Below are 18247 nucleotides of genomic sequence, written 5' to 3'. Positions count from 1 at the left end.
CAGTAGGAAGTAAAAAATTTCAGGCATTAATTTTAAGGCTGTGGGAGCATTTGAGCTTGCATAAAGAAAAATTCTGTATATAATCAGTGTTATGGTGTTTAAATGTGATAAATGTTCATTTGCAGTTAATTTTTTTGAGTACATTTTTCAGCTTTGTCAATGTTTTGCCATCAGAGTTGTGACTTTTCCAGTTAGTAAGTCTCAATGTATAGGAAAAACTTAGTTTGTTACATATAATTGTCCTTGCTATTCACTTCCTTATCTTTACAACCACATAAGGATATCTTTTTTTTTTTTTTCCCTTTCAGGCAGAGGTGCTGTTTATAGCTTTGACCCTGTGGGCTCCTACCAGAGAGATGCTTATAAAGCTGGAGGGTCTGCAAGTGCCATGCTGCAGCCCCTTCTTGATAACCAAGTAAGTTGGATTAGTTATGTTTTATCTAGTACTTGATGAAGATGTGTAGATGTTTATCGTGTTACACTGCTGCAGTCATTACACTTGGGTCATCCTGCCTTCAGGCGGTCCCATAGTCGGCCAGAGTTGCAAAGTCTTGGTCCGGCGTCGGTTGCTGTCGCTTCTTCCCCGACGTCAGTGCGCCAGGGGTATGCAAGATGCATCCGACGCCATTTTCTTAGTCTTTCTTGCCACGCGGTGCCTGAAGCAGAAGCAGTTCGCAAGTGCCGTCGGCCGACTCCTGAGATTTTCGAAGTCGAATTTCAGATCCGAAGTCTTCAATCCCCGTTGGGGAAACTTTTTTCTTGCCTCTGACCGATGTCAGAAAAAGTTAATAATTGTATTTCTTGTGGGAAGCAAATACCTCATAAGGACTTGCACTCTTACTGTATTCCATGCCTAGGCCCTGATCACAACGTTACTAGTTGTCGGTTTTGTGCTAGATTTAACAAACTCACTATAAAAAGATGTTTTGATTTTGCTTTGCACTACTTTGGCCGAAGGTTCAATTATACTATCTCGTCGGATCAACCGACGACTGCAATTCCGAAAAAACCACAAAGACAAGGATAAAGACAGGCATCCGAGGTCCAAAACCGATGACGAAACCTCTTCTGGGCCAGTCGCCGGTTCTCAGTGAGGCGCTTTCACAGCCCCTGGCACCAGTTCCCTCAGAGCCACAGGCCGCCTCCGACTCCCACGTGGAGACAACTAGGCCTCTGGAAATTCAAGGTATTGGGCCTATGGAAACTAATCCCTCAGACGGCTCCGGAGCCGCTGAGCAGGCATCGGCTTCTGAGGGTGTTTTCAGACCTTCACAACCTACCATTAAAGCAACAGCCAAGACAAAAATACCATTAAAGACAAACAAGCAAGTACAGCATTCTCCTGTACAGTCCTCCATGCCTAAGAAACAGATGCTTAAAATGGCTGAAGACCTCATTACACTAATCAGGGGTTTCCATCCCCCTCCTGAGAAAAGGCCTAGGCAGGATACAGACTATGATTCCTCTGATCAGGTTTCCATTTCCTCTGATTCATCTTCAGACCAGGGATGCTCTCTACCCCCCTATGAGGACTCTGATGCTGAAGAATCTATCCCTTCAGCCTCTCCTCCTGAGGATTATTCTTTTGAGGAATCTTTACATACCATGAGGGTGCATTTCCATTGGGAAAGTCAGGATTATTCAGAATCCAAGAAAAGGCTCAGGGATTTCCTTTTATTGCCTCAGCACAGGCCTCTGGCTATTCCGCCTGTACTAGATATTGTGGATGATGTGTTCTCTGAATCCAGCTTATCTCCTGATTCTTTGCCCCCTGCACCAGCCAAGCCAGATAGGTATTAGAGTCCCTGACTCTCAGAAGTTTCTTTATAAAAACCATTCTGCTGATCCAGAAACTATTTCCCAGGGTCCAAAAGGGGTTAAGGTTTCTATTGCAAAAAATCCAGTACCTTCTGACAGAGATTCCAGAGCTTTGGATAGATTGGGGAAGAAAGTTTACACTTAAATTGCCAGTTTCACATGCTTAAGTACCAACAATATTTAATGACTCAGTTAAAACAGAAAATGCTTGCAAGCTCAGAAGCTCCGGACTGTAAAGAAATGCAGGATTTATTGCATGCAGTTGAAGAGGTGGGAAAACATACTCTGCAATGTGGTTTTGATTCTTTAGAGGCCTCTTGTAGAGCCGCAGTTACAGGTTCTGTGATTCGAAGACATGCTTGGTTAAAAGAACAGAGTTTACCTGATCATGTTAAGGCAAAATTATTGGATGCTCCTTTACAGCATGATACCTTGTTTGGAGTTAAGGCAGAAGAAGTGTTAAAGAAAATGGAGGATAAAGCTAAATCTATGCAAACAGTCAAGGATTTCTTACAGGTACAGCGACCTCGATTTAGCAGAAATTGGCCAACAAAGAATTGGTCCTTTCCAGTGTCAGACAGGCCACAGAGAGGCAGATACAGATGCCCAAGAGGCAGATCTCAACCTCAAGGCTCTAACAGACAAAGACAGTGGGGCATCTCAACCCCAAAAGGAGGTGAGGACAAGTCTCAACCTTACAGGAAACAGTCCCAATGACTTCTCCCTTCGTACGCCAAGCACTTCCCTTTTGGCAGCCCCCTTAGAGGGAAAACTAGCACTTTTTTCTCAAAACTGGCAAACAATCACCCAAGACAAATGGGTTCTGAATACTGTGTCTCAAGGTTACAGGTTCCACTTTCATACTTTACCAAGGCTAAAAGGAATGCTAGACCAGCCACAGAATCAATGGGCAGAGGCACAAAACAAATTTCAGCCCTCATGGACATGAGAGCTATTCAAAAAGTACCACAACAGGAACAAGGACAAGGATTTTACTCAAGACTCTTCCTGGTCCCCAGAAAGGACAAGGCCTGGAGGCCCATACTAGACCTTTCAATTCTAAATACTTACCTGGATATTCCGAAATTCAAAATGTTGACATTACAGCAGCTTCTACCCATGCTGGGCAAGAAGGCTTGGCTTGTTACTCTGGACCTCAAAGAGGCATACCTGCATGTCCCTATCAGACAAAATTGCAGAAGATACCTCAGATTCAAAGCTGGTACAATGCACTACCAATTCTCTGCACTGCCCTTTGGCTTATCTACTGCGCCCAGGGTCTTTACAAAGTGCCTGGCACCAGTAATTGCATTTTGCAGACAAAAGGAATTCAAATATATCCATACCTGGACGACTGCCTTATTCTAGCAGAGACAAAGTACATTCTTCTACAGCATCTGGCGTTTGTAAAAAGGTTGCTAATTTCTCTTGGGTACACAGTAAACGAAAAGAAGTCAAAACTAGTGCTCTCACAACAGATTATATTACTGGGTGCCAGCTTAAATACAACTGCCCAGATGGCTTATCTCACGCCAGACAAACAAATTCAATTAACTCAATATTTTCAATTACTGGCAAAAAAGTCCCATCTCCCTGCAAGAAAAATTCTGCAGGCCCTGGGATTCATGGCATCCTGCATACTACTAATACCATATGCCAGACTGCATATGAGGAAATTACAATGGTACCTAAAAAGTGTTTGGACTCAACACTCTCACAGTTTAGAAGCAGTAATACCAATGATTCCCTGCCTAGAACAGGAGTTTCGATGGTGGGCACAAGCATGTCACCTAAACAAGGGTCAGCCTTTTACCCTACCCACAGCCAGGCAGACTCTTAACAACAGATGCTTCGGATTACACCTGGGGAGCACACATGGCAGGAAAATGCATTCAGGGCAAGTGGACCACAGACCAGATGCATCTTCACATCAATCAAAAAGAGATGTTGGCTGTTCAAAATGCCCTAACAGCTTTCAAGAACTTTCTGCATCCAGGACAATTATTATTAAAGACAGACAACACCACAGTAATGTGGTACATAAACAAGCAAGGGGGCACTCATTCTTATCCCCTATGCAGGCAAGCCATGACCTTGTGGAACACAGCTCTAACGTATCAAGTTAATCTGCAAGCACAATTCCTGCCAGGAAAGAAAAATACTCTGGCAGACAATCTAAGCTGAAATATCATGGACCCTCACGAATGGAAATTGAATCCACAAATCTTCAGCATGGTAATGCAAAAATGGGGATGCTCAGATATAGACCTTTTTGCCTCCCCACTGAATTGCCAACTCCAAAAATTCTGCACAAGGACTTATCACACACAAGCATGGAAAGTGGGTGCTCTCTCGTTCAGCTGGAAAAGCCTAAAAGTTTATGCCTTCCCACCACTGCCTCTCCTTTCAAAGGTACTCCTAAAAGCCAGACAAGAAAAAACACAGATGATCCTGATTGCTCCAGACTGGCCACGCCAGCACTGGTACCCAATCTTAAAGAACTTAGCTCAAGGCCCACCATGGATTTTGCCTCAAATTCCGCACCTTCTGACTCAACAAAACAATCAGATCCTGCACGGTCAGCTCAAAACCCTAAACCTGGCTGCATGGCAGATTCATTAGTCAGGTAACACCTCTCTCTAAAGCTGTTATGGATGTCATTTTGGAGGCCAGGAGGCCTAGCACCAGGAAAGCTTACTCAGAAAAATGGATGAGATTCTGCACCTGGAACCAGGCTCAAAGCCGTGACCCTCTTGTTCCAAACATTCCTCAGATTTTACAATACTTAACTGAGATGCTGGACAAAGGCCTATCCTCATCAATTAAGGCCCATTCTGTTGATCTAGAAACAATTTCCCAGGGGCCCAAAGGGGTGGCCACATCCACGGCCAAAAATCCTTTGCCCTCAGACAGGGAAGCTAGGTCCCTGGAGAGGTGGGGGAAAAAAGTTTATACCTCATCCACACTTGCCATGAGAGCCCTTAATTGCCTTTTTCATATGTTTCAGTATCAGGATTTCTTGATGGATGATTTGCAGAAAAAGGTAACCTCTCCTGAGCCTTTAGACAGAAAGGCCTTGCAGGATTTGGTCCATAACACTCAGCAGGTTAGCAATCATTTTCTTCAGTGTGGTTATGATGCATTGGAAGCTTCATGTAGGGCAGCTATGACAGGGGCAGTCATTCGTAGACATGCATGGCTGAAAGAACGGGCATTGCCAGATCATGTTAAAGTAAAGCTTCTAGATGCACCTTTGGGAAAACACAAGCTGTTTGGTGCTAATGCTCAGGATGTGTTGAAATCAATTGAGGAAAAGGCTAAATCAGTGCAAACAGTCAAGGATTTCCTCCAGGTTCAGCAGGAATTGGCCTGCTAAGAATTGGTCCTTTCCAGACACTGACAAGTTTCAAAGGGGGAAAAACAGGCGTACCCGAGGAAGAGGGCAATACAGAGGCTCCTACAGAGGACGCCAATGGCAACCGACTAATCAGAGAGGTGGCGTAGGGACATCCCCTGCTCCACAGGGACAATCACAATGACTTGACTTTGACACCGCCGACCAAGGCTCAAAGAGAAGCACCTTTAGGCGGAAAATTATCCTTATTTTCAAAAAATTGGCACATTTTAACAAAGGACAAATGGATTCTGGACATAATAGACCAAGGCTACAGGTTCCACTTCCATACTTTACCAACAAGACAAGGCATGCCAAACCTGCCACAAAATCAAAGGGCAGAGGCATTCAAACAAGTTTCAAAGCTGATAAAAATCAAAGCAATAGAAAAGGTTCCTCCTCAGGAACAAGGCCAGGGATTTTACTCAAGACTGTTCCTTGTTCCAAGAAAAGAAAAGCAATGGAGACCTATACTGGACTTGTCCGCTCTAAACCCTTTTCTCATTGTACCAAAATTCAAAATGCTGACGCTACAGCAACTCCTTCCCATGCTGGGCAAGGGGTCTTGGCTGGTTACTCTGGACCTCAAAGAGGCATACCTGCATGTCCCAATCAAAGTTGCAGAAGATACGTCAGATTTCTTGCAGGGTCAGAGCATTATCAATTCTCAGCATTGCCTTTTGGCTTATCTACTGTGCCCAGAGTATTCACGAAATGCCTGGCATCAGTAATTGCACACTGCAGACTCCAGGGGATACAAATATACCCTTACCTGGATGACTGCCTTATACAAGCGGACAGCAAGCAAGCCTTGACAAAAAACTTGAATTATGTCATTTACTTACTACAGGCTTTGGGATATGCAGTCAACTTACAAAAATCAAGACTGCTGCCATCCCAACAAATAATTTTTCTAGGAGCCAAACTAGACACAGAATCACAAATGGCTTACCTCACAGAAGAGAAGCAAGAACAATTACCACATTACTTCAAAAGCCTAGCAAAGCTCACCCAGATGACTGCAAGGAAAATCCTGCAGGCCCTGGGTTTCATGGCATCTTGCATTCTACTGATTCCACTGGCAAGAAGACTACACATGAGAAAACTGCAATGGTACCTAAAAAGTCTATGGTCTCAACACAGCCACAACTTAGAAGCAATTATCCCACTCATCCCATGTCTAAAAAGGGAATTTTTGTGGTGGGTCCAAGCAAGCCAGTCAAACAAAGGTATGCCTTTCAACAAACCTCAAACAAGCCAAACCATTACAATGGACGCCTCAGACCATGGATGGGGGGTGCACATGGAGGGCAGATGCATTCAAGGGCAATGGAACCCCCAGGAAGTACATCTACACATCAATCAAAAAGAGATGTTAGCAGTAATTCATGCAGTCGAGGCCTTCGGAAAATATCTTCAGCAAGGCCATCTGCTAATAAAGACAGAAAACACCACTGTTATGTGGTACATAAACAAGCAGGGAGGTACTCATGCTTACCCCCTTTGCAGACTAACAATGACTCTTTGGGAAAAGTCCCTGAAACTGAACATACAGCTGCAATCCCAGTTTGTTCCGGGCAGGGACAATGTTCTGGCGGACAGTCTAAGCAGAAACATCCTGGACCCGCACGAATGGATGTTGCATCCAGACATTTTTGCTCAAATAACTCATGCATGGGGGAGGCCGGACATAGATCTCTTTGCCTCCCACCTCAATCATCATCTGAAAAAGTTCTGCTCGAGGACACACCATCCACAAGCCTGGAGAATAGATGCTCTCTCATTCAGCTGGAACTCTCTAACAATCTATGCATTCCCACTCTACCGTTAATGACCAAGGTGTTACTTAAGATCAAAGCAGAGCAACCGAAAGGCATCTTAATAGCTCCAGATTGGTCAAGACAGCACTGGTACCCATTACTAAGGAGCATAACTTGCACCAACCCGTGGCCCCTGCCTCAATGGCCTCTACTCTTGACTCAGCACAATTACAGGACGGTTCATCCCAACCTGCAAACTCTGCAGCTGACAGCCTGGAGGGTTCCATGATTTCTACCCATATCTCTCTTTCCAAGGAAGTTCAACAAATATTATTGGAAGCACGTAGACCTTCCACCAGAAAGACTTATTCAGCCAAATGGAAGAGATTCAACATCTGGAATACCAACAAGGGACAGGATGCATCAGTAATGAGCATCCCACAGATACTGGAATACTTGGCAAAAATGCTGCATAATGGACTTTCCTGTTCTTCCATAAAAATACACGCTTCATCAATTTCAGCATCATACAACACTGATCCTCCTGTGTTTTCACATCCTTTACTAAGACGATTTCTAAGAAGGATAAAGAATATCAAGCCTCCCAGAAAACCACCAGTGCCTGCATGGGACCTCAACTTCGTGTTGGAAAAATTAACTCTTCCTACTTTTGAACCAGCAGCGTCTTCAGAATTGCAATTTCTTTCCTGGAAAACAGTTTTCCTGTTGGCAATTACCTCAGCAAGAAGAGTTTTGGAGATACAGGCCCTCATGGCAGTACCTCCATTCCTCATTTTTCATCAGGACAGGGTTTCTTTAAGAACCAATCCTTCTTTTATGCCAAAAGTGATATCCAGGGTGTCTCTAAATCAAGCAATTCTCCTGCCCACCTTCTTCCCCAATCCTCAAAATAAAGGGGAAAAGCTGCTGCACACTTTGGACATACACAGACAACTACGCTACTACTTAGACAGAACAAAGGCCAACAGAAAGTCTGACCAACTATTTGTAGCATACGCTTCGGGAGTGCAAGGAAAGGCAATTTCCAAACAAACAATTTCAAAATGGATTGGACATTGCATCAGATTCTGTTATTCTTTCCATAGAAAGGGTGTGCCAGCCTATATCAGGCCACACTCCACCAGAGCTACAGCCACCTCCACAGCCTTCCTAAGAGGGGTGGCTACAAAGAACATTCTAGAAGCTGCTACATGGAGCTCCGTGCATACATTTTCCAAGCACTACCACCTGCCTTTATATTCCAGATCCCGAGCAAGCTTTGCTTCGGCAGTCCTGCAGGGCATTTTAGCTACACCATCCTTATCTTAGAGCCTACCACCCCCAGCTTGGCTGTGGTATTCAACCCATATGTAAGGACTGCAGTTGCATTCTTGAAGGACATAGTACAGTTTTGTACCTACCATAAATGTAGATGTCCGATAGATATGCAACTGCAGTCAGGTTTTCCCTCCCTCCTACCCCTCTGTGTTTTGGGTCCACTTCCCTCCTTTTATACTTAGCTGGGGATATCTGTTATGGTGTATCTGTTTATTGCTATTGTGTTTGTCTGGAATTTTTTTTATCCAGTTCTAAATTTAGCCTTCCTTGGAGGGCATCTGGGCAAGAAACACTGAGGAAGATGGCGTCGGCTGATGCTTTTATACCCCAGCCGCTCTGACGTCAGGGAGGAGGCGACGTCAGCTGACGCCAGACCCAGACTTTGGAATCCGGCCGACCGAGGGCTGCCTGAGGCAGGGCAACCCATATGTAAGGACTGCAGTTGCATATCTATCGGACATCTACATTTATGGTAGGTACAAAACTGTACTTTTCCTCTGATGACCAGGATTTAGCCTTATCTACCTGTGAGGATTCTGATGCTGAGGACTCTATTCCCTCTGATCCCCCCCCCCCCCCCCCAGAGGATTTCTCTTTTGGTGAAACCTTGCATACTATCAGGGAGCTTTTTTGTTGGAGAAGTCATGATTTCTCTGATTCAAAAAAGAGGCTTGGGGATTTCTTACTCCTGCCCCAGCACAGGCCTTTAGCTATACCTCCTGTACTGGACATTGTTGACCATGCCTTTTCGGAATCTAGCATGGCCCCTAACTCTTTACCTCCTGCTCCCAGAAAACCTAATAGATATTACAGGGTTCCTGACTCTCACAAGTTCCTTTTCAAAAATCCTACTGCGGATCCTAAAACCAGTTCACAGGGACCCAAGGGCATTAAAGCTACTACTGCCAAAAGTCCCTACCCCTCTGATAGAGACTCCAGGGCGCTGGATAGATGGGGTAAGAAGGTATACACTTCTGCAACTTTGGCCATTAGGGCCTTGAATTGCCAGTTTCATATTATTAGATTGCTTAAACAGAAAATGATGTTGATTCCTGATTGTGCTGAAAATAAGGATTTACAGGATTTTATGCATTCTGCTGAACAAGTTGGTAAACTTGCATTGCAATGTGGTTTTGATTCACTAGAGGCATCTTGCAGGACTGCGGTAACTAGGTCTGTACTTAGAAGGCATGCTTGGCTTAAGGAGCAATCCTTGCCTGATCATATTAAAGGGAAATTACTGGATGCTCCCTTAAATCAGGGCCACCTGTTTGGCAACAAGGCAGAGGAAAAAGCTAAATCTATGCAAACTGTTAAAGACTTTTTACAAGTACAACCTCCAAGATTTAGTAGGCATTGACCTTCTAAGAATTGGTCCTTTCCTGCCTCTTCCAGACCTTCTCAGTCCAAACCCAGATCCAGCAGAGCACCCAGGCTTCAGTCCCAGGGGATGCACAGGACTAAGCAGTGGGGGACTTCCACTTCCAAATTTGGGAGTAATAAAACTTCCCCCTATGGTAAACTGTTTCAGTGACTTCTTTTTAAAACTTCCAAGCACTTCTCAACTGACTGCCCCTTTGTGGGGAAAGATTGCACTTCATACAAAGAACTGAGGACTCATTACCCAGGACAAATGGGTTTTAAATGTAGTGTCCCAAGGATACAGGTTTCACTTCCACACGTCACCAACTCCAACCTGTTGGCCGGATCTACCTCCAAATCAGTGGGCAGAGGCTCAAAAGGAAGTACTCTCTCTTAAGCATTGGGGCTGTTCAGTTAGTACCAGAAGAGAAAAGGGATAAGGTTTCTACTCGAGATTTTTCCTGGTACCCAGAAAAGACCATTCATGGCGTCATATCCTGGACCTGCCTACTCTAAACACCTTTTTGGTGATTCCAAAATTCAAGATGCTGACTCTTCACCAGTTGCTTCCTATGCTAAGCAAAGATGCCTGGTTGGCAGCACTAAATTTCAAGGAAGCATACCTGCACATCCCAATCAGGGAATCTTGCAGAAGAGACCTACGCTTCAAAGCAGGCTACATGCACTATCAGTTCTCTGCACTGCCCTTTGGCTTATCTACTGCACCCAGGGTATTCACAAAGTGCCTAGCTCCAGTCATTGCATTTTGCGGGCAAAGAAATATTCAAATATACCAATACCTGGACGATTGTCTAATTCAGGCAGAAAAAGAGGACATACATTTGAATCATCTGGCTTTTGTACAGAGGGTGCTAACTTGTCTGGGGTACACCATAAATGAAAAGAAATCACACCTGGTACCCTCTCAAGAAATTATATTCCTGGGAGCAAGCTTGAATACAACTTCCCAGATGGCTTTCCTCATGCCAGAGAAACAAATTCACTGGACAACCTACTTCAAACAAGTGGTCACAAAAACCCTGCTATCTGCAAGGCAATTACTACAAGCCTTGGGGTTCATGGCCTTCTGCATTCTTCTAATTCCATATGCAAGACTGCATATGAGGAAACTACAATGGTATCTAAAAAAGCCTATGGTGTCAACATTCTCAGGATCTAGAAGCAATGATTCCTATCATTCGTTGACTACGCCTAGAGTTCCTTTGGTGGGCAGAGGCCTGCCACCAAAACAAGGGAGTACCATTCACACTACCCCCTGCCGCCCAAACCCTAACAGATGCATCTGACTATGCATGGGGGGCGCACCTGGCAGGGAAGTGCATTCAGGGCAAATAAAACCAATTCAAATGCACCTTCACGTCTATCATAAAGAAATGTTAGCTGTACAGAATGCTCTGACAGCCTTCAAGCACAATTAATGGTAAAGATGGACAACACCACTGTTATGTGGTGCATAAACAAGCAGGGGGTTACACATTCGTATCCCCTCTGCAGATTAGCCATGGCATTGTGGAACACAGCCTTGAGCTATCAAGTACATCTACAAGCTCAATTCCTGCCAGGAAAACTAAATACACTGGCAGATGTACTAAGCAGAACCCTCATGGACCCACACGAGTGGAAACTGGAACCAAGGATTTTCAACATGTTGACAAGCAAATGGGGGAGCCCAGATATAGACCTGTTTGCCTCCCCCCAGAACTATCAATTGGAAAAATTTTGTGCAAGGACTCCCCACAGACAAGCTTGGAAAGTGGATGCTCTGTCCTTCAGCTGGAAAAACCTATCAGTTTATGCCTTTCTTTCTCTGCTACTACTAAAGATCAAACAAGACAAACCAAGGATGATTTTGATTGCACCAGCCTGGCCACGCCAACACTGGTACCCCCTCCTGCGCAGTGTGTCACTGTTGGCCCCAGGGGACCTGCCTCTGCTGGAGAACCAGATTCTGCACACTCAAGCTTCAAACACTGAACCTAACAGCCTGGCTAATTACCTAAGCTCTCCTTTACCATCCCTCAGTAAACCAGTTATGGATGTCATTTTAGAGGCAAGGCGGCCTAGTACTAGAAAATCTTATGCTGAAAATGGAAAATATTCTGTGCCTGGATCTAATCTCAAGGGATGAGCACTTCAGTTCCCAATTTATCTCAGATTTTACAATACTTAACTGAGATGCTTCACAAGGGCCTGTCTTTTTCCTCAATAAAAATTCATGCCTCAACCATTTCAGCTCATTATAACACAGAACCTCCCCTCATCTCTCTTCCACTGCACAAGCAGTTCCTCAGAGGGGCCAAAAATTTAAGAACACCCAGGAGAGCTCCAACTCCAGCGTGGGACCTTAACTTTGTATTGGAGAAACTCACCCTCCCTCCTTTCAAGCCAGCTGCTACTGCAGATTTAAAATATCTTTCTTGGAAAACAGCTTCCCTTTTAGCCATCACTTCAGCAAGAAGGGTATCTGAATTACAGACCCCTATGGCAGTGGAGCCTTTCATCATCTTTTATGTGGACAGGGTGTCCCTCAGGACCAATCCCTCTTTCATGCCAAAGGTGGTGTCCAGTGTGGCCTTTAATCAGTCCATTCATTTGCCTACCGTCTGTCCTAATCCACAGAACAAATGGGAACGAATGCTGCACTCCTTAGATGTGCACAGACAACTGTAGAGTCTACTTGAGCAGGTCTAAACCTCAAAGGAAATCTGAACAACTGCTGGTGGCATTTGCTGCAGGGACAGAGGGGAAGGCTATTTCAAAGTGAACCATCTCCAAACGGATAGGCCATTGCATTCACTTCTGCTATAAGCACCATGGAAAACCTATCCCACAGGGGATCAGATCCCACTCAACCAGGGCTGCATCTACCTCTACAGCCTTTCTCAGAGGCATACCTACCAGGGACATCCGAGAAGCTGCTACCCAGAGTTCTGTACATACTTTCACCAAGCATTGCCATTTTCCAATTTTCTCTAAATCCAGAGCTGGCTTTGCCACTGCAGTTTTGCAGGGCCTTATAGCTGGTCCTAATGCTATCTAAATTCCTCCTTCCATCCTTAGCTTTGGGAATCTACCGAAATGTAATGACTGCAACAGTGAAACACGAAGAACATAGTACAGTTGTGTACACTTACCATAAATGTAGATGTTCGAGTGTATTCACTGTTGCAGTCCTGGTTACCCTCCCTCCAGCCCCCTGACTTTGTTTCGCTATAACTCTTCTCTCCTTTTCAATGCTTAAAAGCTTTTTGGTGTATTTGATTTTTTGTTTGAAGTATAACCTTGTATATTTATAGATTTAATTGCTTCCCATTAGGGGGGCACCTAACATCTGGGGCAATAAAAACTGATGTAATGACATGGGCTGCATGTTTTATACTCCTGACGACCTGACGTCATGGAAGAAGAGAGAGCATCCATCGCAGGACTTAAGACTTTGTTAATCAGGCCGACTGAGGGCTACCTGCAAGAAGATAACCCAAATGTAATGACTGCAACAGTGAATACATTATAACATATACATTTATAGTAAGTGTACATAACTGTACTTTCCTCCTGGGCCCTGAGGGGCATTCTGTTCCTTCTGGGGCTTTCAGTTCTGAGATGTGTACTTCACCTTTATGCCCTACAATACCACAATTATGTGGTACGTAAACCAGCCAAGGGGGACTCGCTCATTTTTTACTTAACTTTTCTTGGGTGCCAAAGAAAAGATGGACCCTGGAAACCCATCCTAGAGCTCCAAAAACTAATTGGTTTCCTCTTAAGTCCCCAAATTCAAAATGTCGTTCTACTCCCTGCCAGAAGATGAAGCCTGGGTGGTAGCCTTATATCTTTAGGGTGCTTGCTTCTTAACAGCCCTATCCACACAGACCTATCTCAGACTTGTTGCAGGGAAATAGCACCACCAGTTTACCTTCTTGCACTCTGCACCCAGAGTGTTCCGAATGTGACTGAGTCATTGCTGTTTGCAGAACCAAGGGTATCCATGTCTGCCCCTACCTGGATGTTTTCATTGTCTTAGCCCACATCCAGGAGAAGGTGAATAGGATAGTGGCCTATTCTTCCAGAAATTTAGAGCCCTCTCTGAACTTAAATGCAGAATCTGACACCTACCAAAACTTTAGCCCTCTTAGGAGGTCTATCTAGGGCAGTCCTGTTCCAGAAAAAAATGTCTGCTTTTAACATTTTTTTTTTCTAGATCATGACTCTAAGGGCAAAATTCATAGTCTGGGAATTGTTAAGGAGCTTGTGATTCATGGCTTTCCCCTTACTGATGGTCCAGCTGGTCAGATTGCACATGAGAAATTGTCCCTGAACGAGACTTGGGGAAATAGCACAGTCATTGTGTGAAGAGCGTCATCCCAACACTTCCTTTGTGAGGAAGGAGCTGAAATGGTTGGGTGATGGTGTTCAAGAACATGGGGATACCATTCAGACAGACTGGCCCAATCTAGACCTTGACTACAAATGCCTCAGATGTAGCCTGAGTGGGCACATAAAATATCAAAGTACAGGAGTATTCGAGCCTGGCAGAGCTGAGGAAACATGTCCGCATTAAAGAAATTATGGCATTTACTCAGGTGATGAGGGGGTTTAGAACTTGTATGAAAGACTGGGATCGTCATGTAATCACAGGTAATACAGCAGTCATATGGTGTATAAATATGCAAAGAGGTACATACTTTTCCCTGCACATTAACTACACAGGCCAATGAAGAAACTCAAGCAGTACAAATGACCTTGGGGGGTTTCCCATATACCAGTTCTGGAAAATTGCCTGGCCAGCAGTTTAGGCAGAATGCTAGAAAAGGAATGCCTTCCTGTATTGGGCATTCAGGTGTGTGTGTGTGTGTGTGGGGGGGGGGGGGGTGGTGGTACCAAAAGTTTAGACTTTTGCTTCCTTAGAGAACAGAAAGATTGGGAAATTCTGTTCCAGAGCCCCACACAGATGGGCTTCAAAAGTGGATACTGTGTTACTGAATTGGACATGTCAGTTTCTCTTTGCATTTACAGCAGTACCCATGCCCCCCCCCCCCAAGTGATTCAGAGGCAAGTGATATTTGTTGCCCTCTTCAGGCTAAGACGTCATTGATTTCTCTCTCTCGTTGCCCCAGCAGCAGGACCTCTTAACCCAGCTCAAGAGTCCCCAGTTCATCAAAACGTAACCACACACAGGTTAATTGCTTGGAAGATTTGGGCACCTTCGTTGAGAGTGCATGATTAAAATCATGAAGGAGACTAGGAAGCTTTTCTTAGCCAAGTGGAAGAGATTTTCCCTCTACCAAAGGAGGAACCAGGACCCAAAAGAAGCTGGGTTGTCAATGTTTTTGTAGTACGTCTCTGAGCTGTTTACCTTAAAACTGTTGTATACATCTCTCAAGATGAATTTGTCAGATATTTTTGTTTGCCTGCCTCTGGATCCATCTCTTCCCACAAGCCCCCCCCCCCCCCCCAACAGTTTCTGAAGGGCATCCTCCACCTTCCAGGAAGAGAGTGGCCCTAGCTTGTGACCTATATTTTATCTTGGGAAAACTAACCTTTTTCCCTGTGAACCAGTAGCTTCTGCACATCTTATAGGTTCGTAGGCGTTTACTAGGCTAACGACCATGAGGTCTTTTTAAGCCTAGCCATGCATCCCAAACCTCTAACCTGGAAAACTCATATTGTTGATGGCCATTATCTCATCCCAGAGGATTTCAGAGCTTCAAACCTCTTGTGTGCAGTGTGTATTTTTTACATCTTCATAAAGGTAGAGTTACCTTGAAGTAATCCCTCTTTCATGCCAGAGGAAGTAACAGAAGTTTCTTTCAACCAGTTTGTCCAACTTCATGTTTTTCCTACTCCTGAAAACAGAGAGAAGGTTTTACATACCATGGTTGTGCATAAACTGTTCAAGTTTTAATTTGACAAAATAAGAGAGTAGAAAACCTGAGAAAAATTTTCCTTTTATTTGCTCTGGAGAGGGTTTTCCAGTTTCAAAGCAAAGTATTTCTGAATGGCTGGCAAATTGTGTTACTCTTTGTTACAGTTATAACGGAGGTCTACCTGGGAAGGTTTGAGCTCATTCTGACAGGGTCACAACTACCACTATACACTTCCTTGGGAGAGAGTGTACAGAACATTTTAGAAGCAACTTAGCTGGTCCTCATTTTGTACATTTTCCAAGCACTTCAGGGTAGACTTAAGGATAGGACTGAATTTGTCTTTGCTATTATGAGGGGTATGTGCCAGTCCTCTTGTTGACCTTGGCCCACTTCTCTTCTCCCTTGGAGAAGCAGCTTTTGAACATCCTTCCATTGCTGATGGCTGCAATGGTGAAAAGCACCAAGAACATAGTACAGTTGTGGAGGTAATTTACCCTAATATTAGGTGTTATGAGTGTGCTCATTGTTACAGTCTTGCTTCTCATCCACCATGTTGTCTAACCATGACATTATTGCTGGCTATGGGGTAGCCAAGCTCTCCTCTCCCTCCTTGTTTTTCTTCCTCATTCTCACTTCTTTTTTCTTTGTCCAAACTTCCCGGGAAGACTATATTTCTCTGTTGCCTGACTGAACACGACAACAAACAGGTACTTCTTTTTAAAAGTTGTAATGCTTTTAGCTTTAGGCGAGGTAAGAAGAGACTAGATGGGATGGGCGGTGCCATTGGACTAGCATGAGGTGAGAAAGTAAAGTAGTTGGCTAGCTGTATCATCATAGTTGGATGCTCACGCTGATGTTCTTCGTGTTTCACTGTTGCAGTCATCACATTTGGGTTATCTGCTTGCAGTAGCCCTCAGTTGGCCTGATTAACAAAGTCTTGGGTCCTGCGTCAGTTGTCCCTTCTGTGACGTCAGGTCATCAGGGGTGTAAAACTTGCAGTTGACGCCATTACATCAGTCTTTCTTGCTGTGCGGTGCCCGAAGCAGAAGCAGTACGCAAGTGTTGGTCGTCCGACTCCTGAAATTTTCGTTTTCGAGTTTCAGAACCAAAGTCTTCAATTAAAAGCTAAGTACCCCGTTGGGGAATCTTTCTTGCTCCGATGTCAGTAAAAGTAAATAATTGCATTACTTGTGGAAAGCAAATACCTCATAAAGATTTTAATTCGTACTGTATTCCTTGCCTAGGCCCTGACCACGACATACCTTGCTGTCAGTTTTGTGCCTTATTTAAACCACGAATTCTCAGTCATCAGTATATTTTCGCTTCTAAATATTTTGGTGCTCGGTTCAATTATCCTGATGCGTCTTCGGTAAGCCATCCGACTACCGACATTCCGAAAAAACGCAAAGATAAAGACCAAGACAAGCCGCCTATGTCCAAAGTTGCCGACGACGCTTCTCCTAAGCCAGTCGCCAGTTTGCCTGTACTCAGTGAGGCACTTTCGCAGCCCCTGATACCCGCTACTTCAGATTCACAGGCCTCTACTGAGACCCATTCAGAGTCAGGTATGCCACGAGATGCTTCAACTGTGGAACCTGTAGATGTCTCTACCATGGATGGGCCCGGAGCAGCTGTGCAGGCACCGGCTTCTGAGGGTGTTTTCAGGCCTACTGACTTGCGTATTAAAACCAACGCCATCATCTTCTTCAAGGCCTCAATCTTGAACCATGCCTAGAAGACGCCCAGACTGCATGGTCAGGCCTCTATGCCTAAAAAACAAATAAGAATGGCTGAAGACCTTATTACTTTAATCAGGGGAAGCCAGCCTTCCCCCTCTGAGACCTAGGACTGAGTTTGCTTATGATACTTCTGACCAGGATTCTGAATTCTCTGTTTCCTCTGACCAGGATTTACCCTTATCTACCTGTGAGGATTCTGATGCACTGGACTCTCATCCCTCTGCTTCTCCCCCAGAGGATTTCTCTTTTGGTGAAACCTTGCATACTCTAAGGGAGCATTTTCGTTGGGGAAAGTCAGGATTTCCCGATTCTAAAAAGAGGCTTAGGGATTTCTTACTACTGCCCCAGCACAGGCCTTTAACCATACCTCCTGTTCTAGACATTGTTGATTATGCCTTTTCGGAATCTAGCTTGGCCCCTGACTCTTTACCTCCTGCTCCCAGAAAACCTGACAGATATTACAGGGTCCCTGACTTTCACAAGTTCCTTTTAAAAATCCTACTGCGGGTCCTGAGACCATTTCACAGGGACCCAAGGGCATTAAAGCTACTACTGCCAAAAATCCTACCCCCTCTGATAGAGACTTCAGGGCGCTGGATAGATTGGTTAAGAAAGGTATACACTTCTGCAACTTTGGCCATTAGGGCCTTCAACTGTCAAGTTTCATATGTTAAAGTCTCAGCAGCATATTACTGGATTGCTTTAACAGAAAATGATGTTGGTTCCTGATTGTGCTGAAAATAAGGATTTACAGGATTTACTGCATTCAGCTGAACAAGTTAGAAAACATACTTTGCAATGTGGTTTTGATTCACTAGAGGCATCTTGCAGGGCTGCTGTAACTGGGTCTGTACTTAGAAGGCATGCTTGGCTTAAGGAGCAATCATTGCCAGATCATGTTAGTGAAATTACTGGATCCTTCATTAAACCAGGACCGCCTGTTTGACA

The 18247-nt window shown here is 44.5% G+C and overlaps 1 protein-coding gene across 1 annotated transcript in view; it reads left to right on the top strand.

Annotated features, from left to right (window-relative positions):
• PSMB1 (proteasome 20S subunit beta 1) overlaps positions 1 to 18247 on the top strand; it is a 212799-nt gene that overhangs the window by 175907 nt on the left and 18645 nt on the right. Inside the window, exon 5 of the mRNA XM_044068016.1 lies at positions 309 to 415. Within this exon, the coding sequence (XP_043923951.1) occupies positions 309 to 415 (107 nt within the window). The remainder of the gene's footprint in view (positions 1 to 308; positions 416 to 18247) is intronic.

The sequence above is a fragment of the Protopterus annectens genome, chromosome 1.part0 (genome assembly GCF_019279795.1).
Source record: "Protopterus annectens isolate FY-2018-M chromosome 1.part0, PAN1.0, whole genome shotgun sequence".
NCBI lineage: Eukaryota > Metazoa > Chordata > Ceratodontiformes > Protopteridae > Protopterus > Protopterus annectens.
Note: the sequence above shows the minus strand (reverse complement) of the source record. Positions and strands in the feature narration are given on the sequence as shown.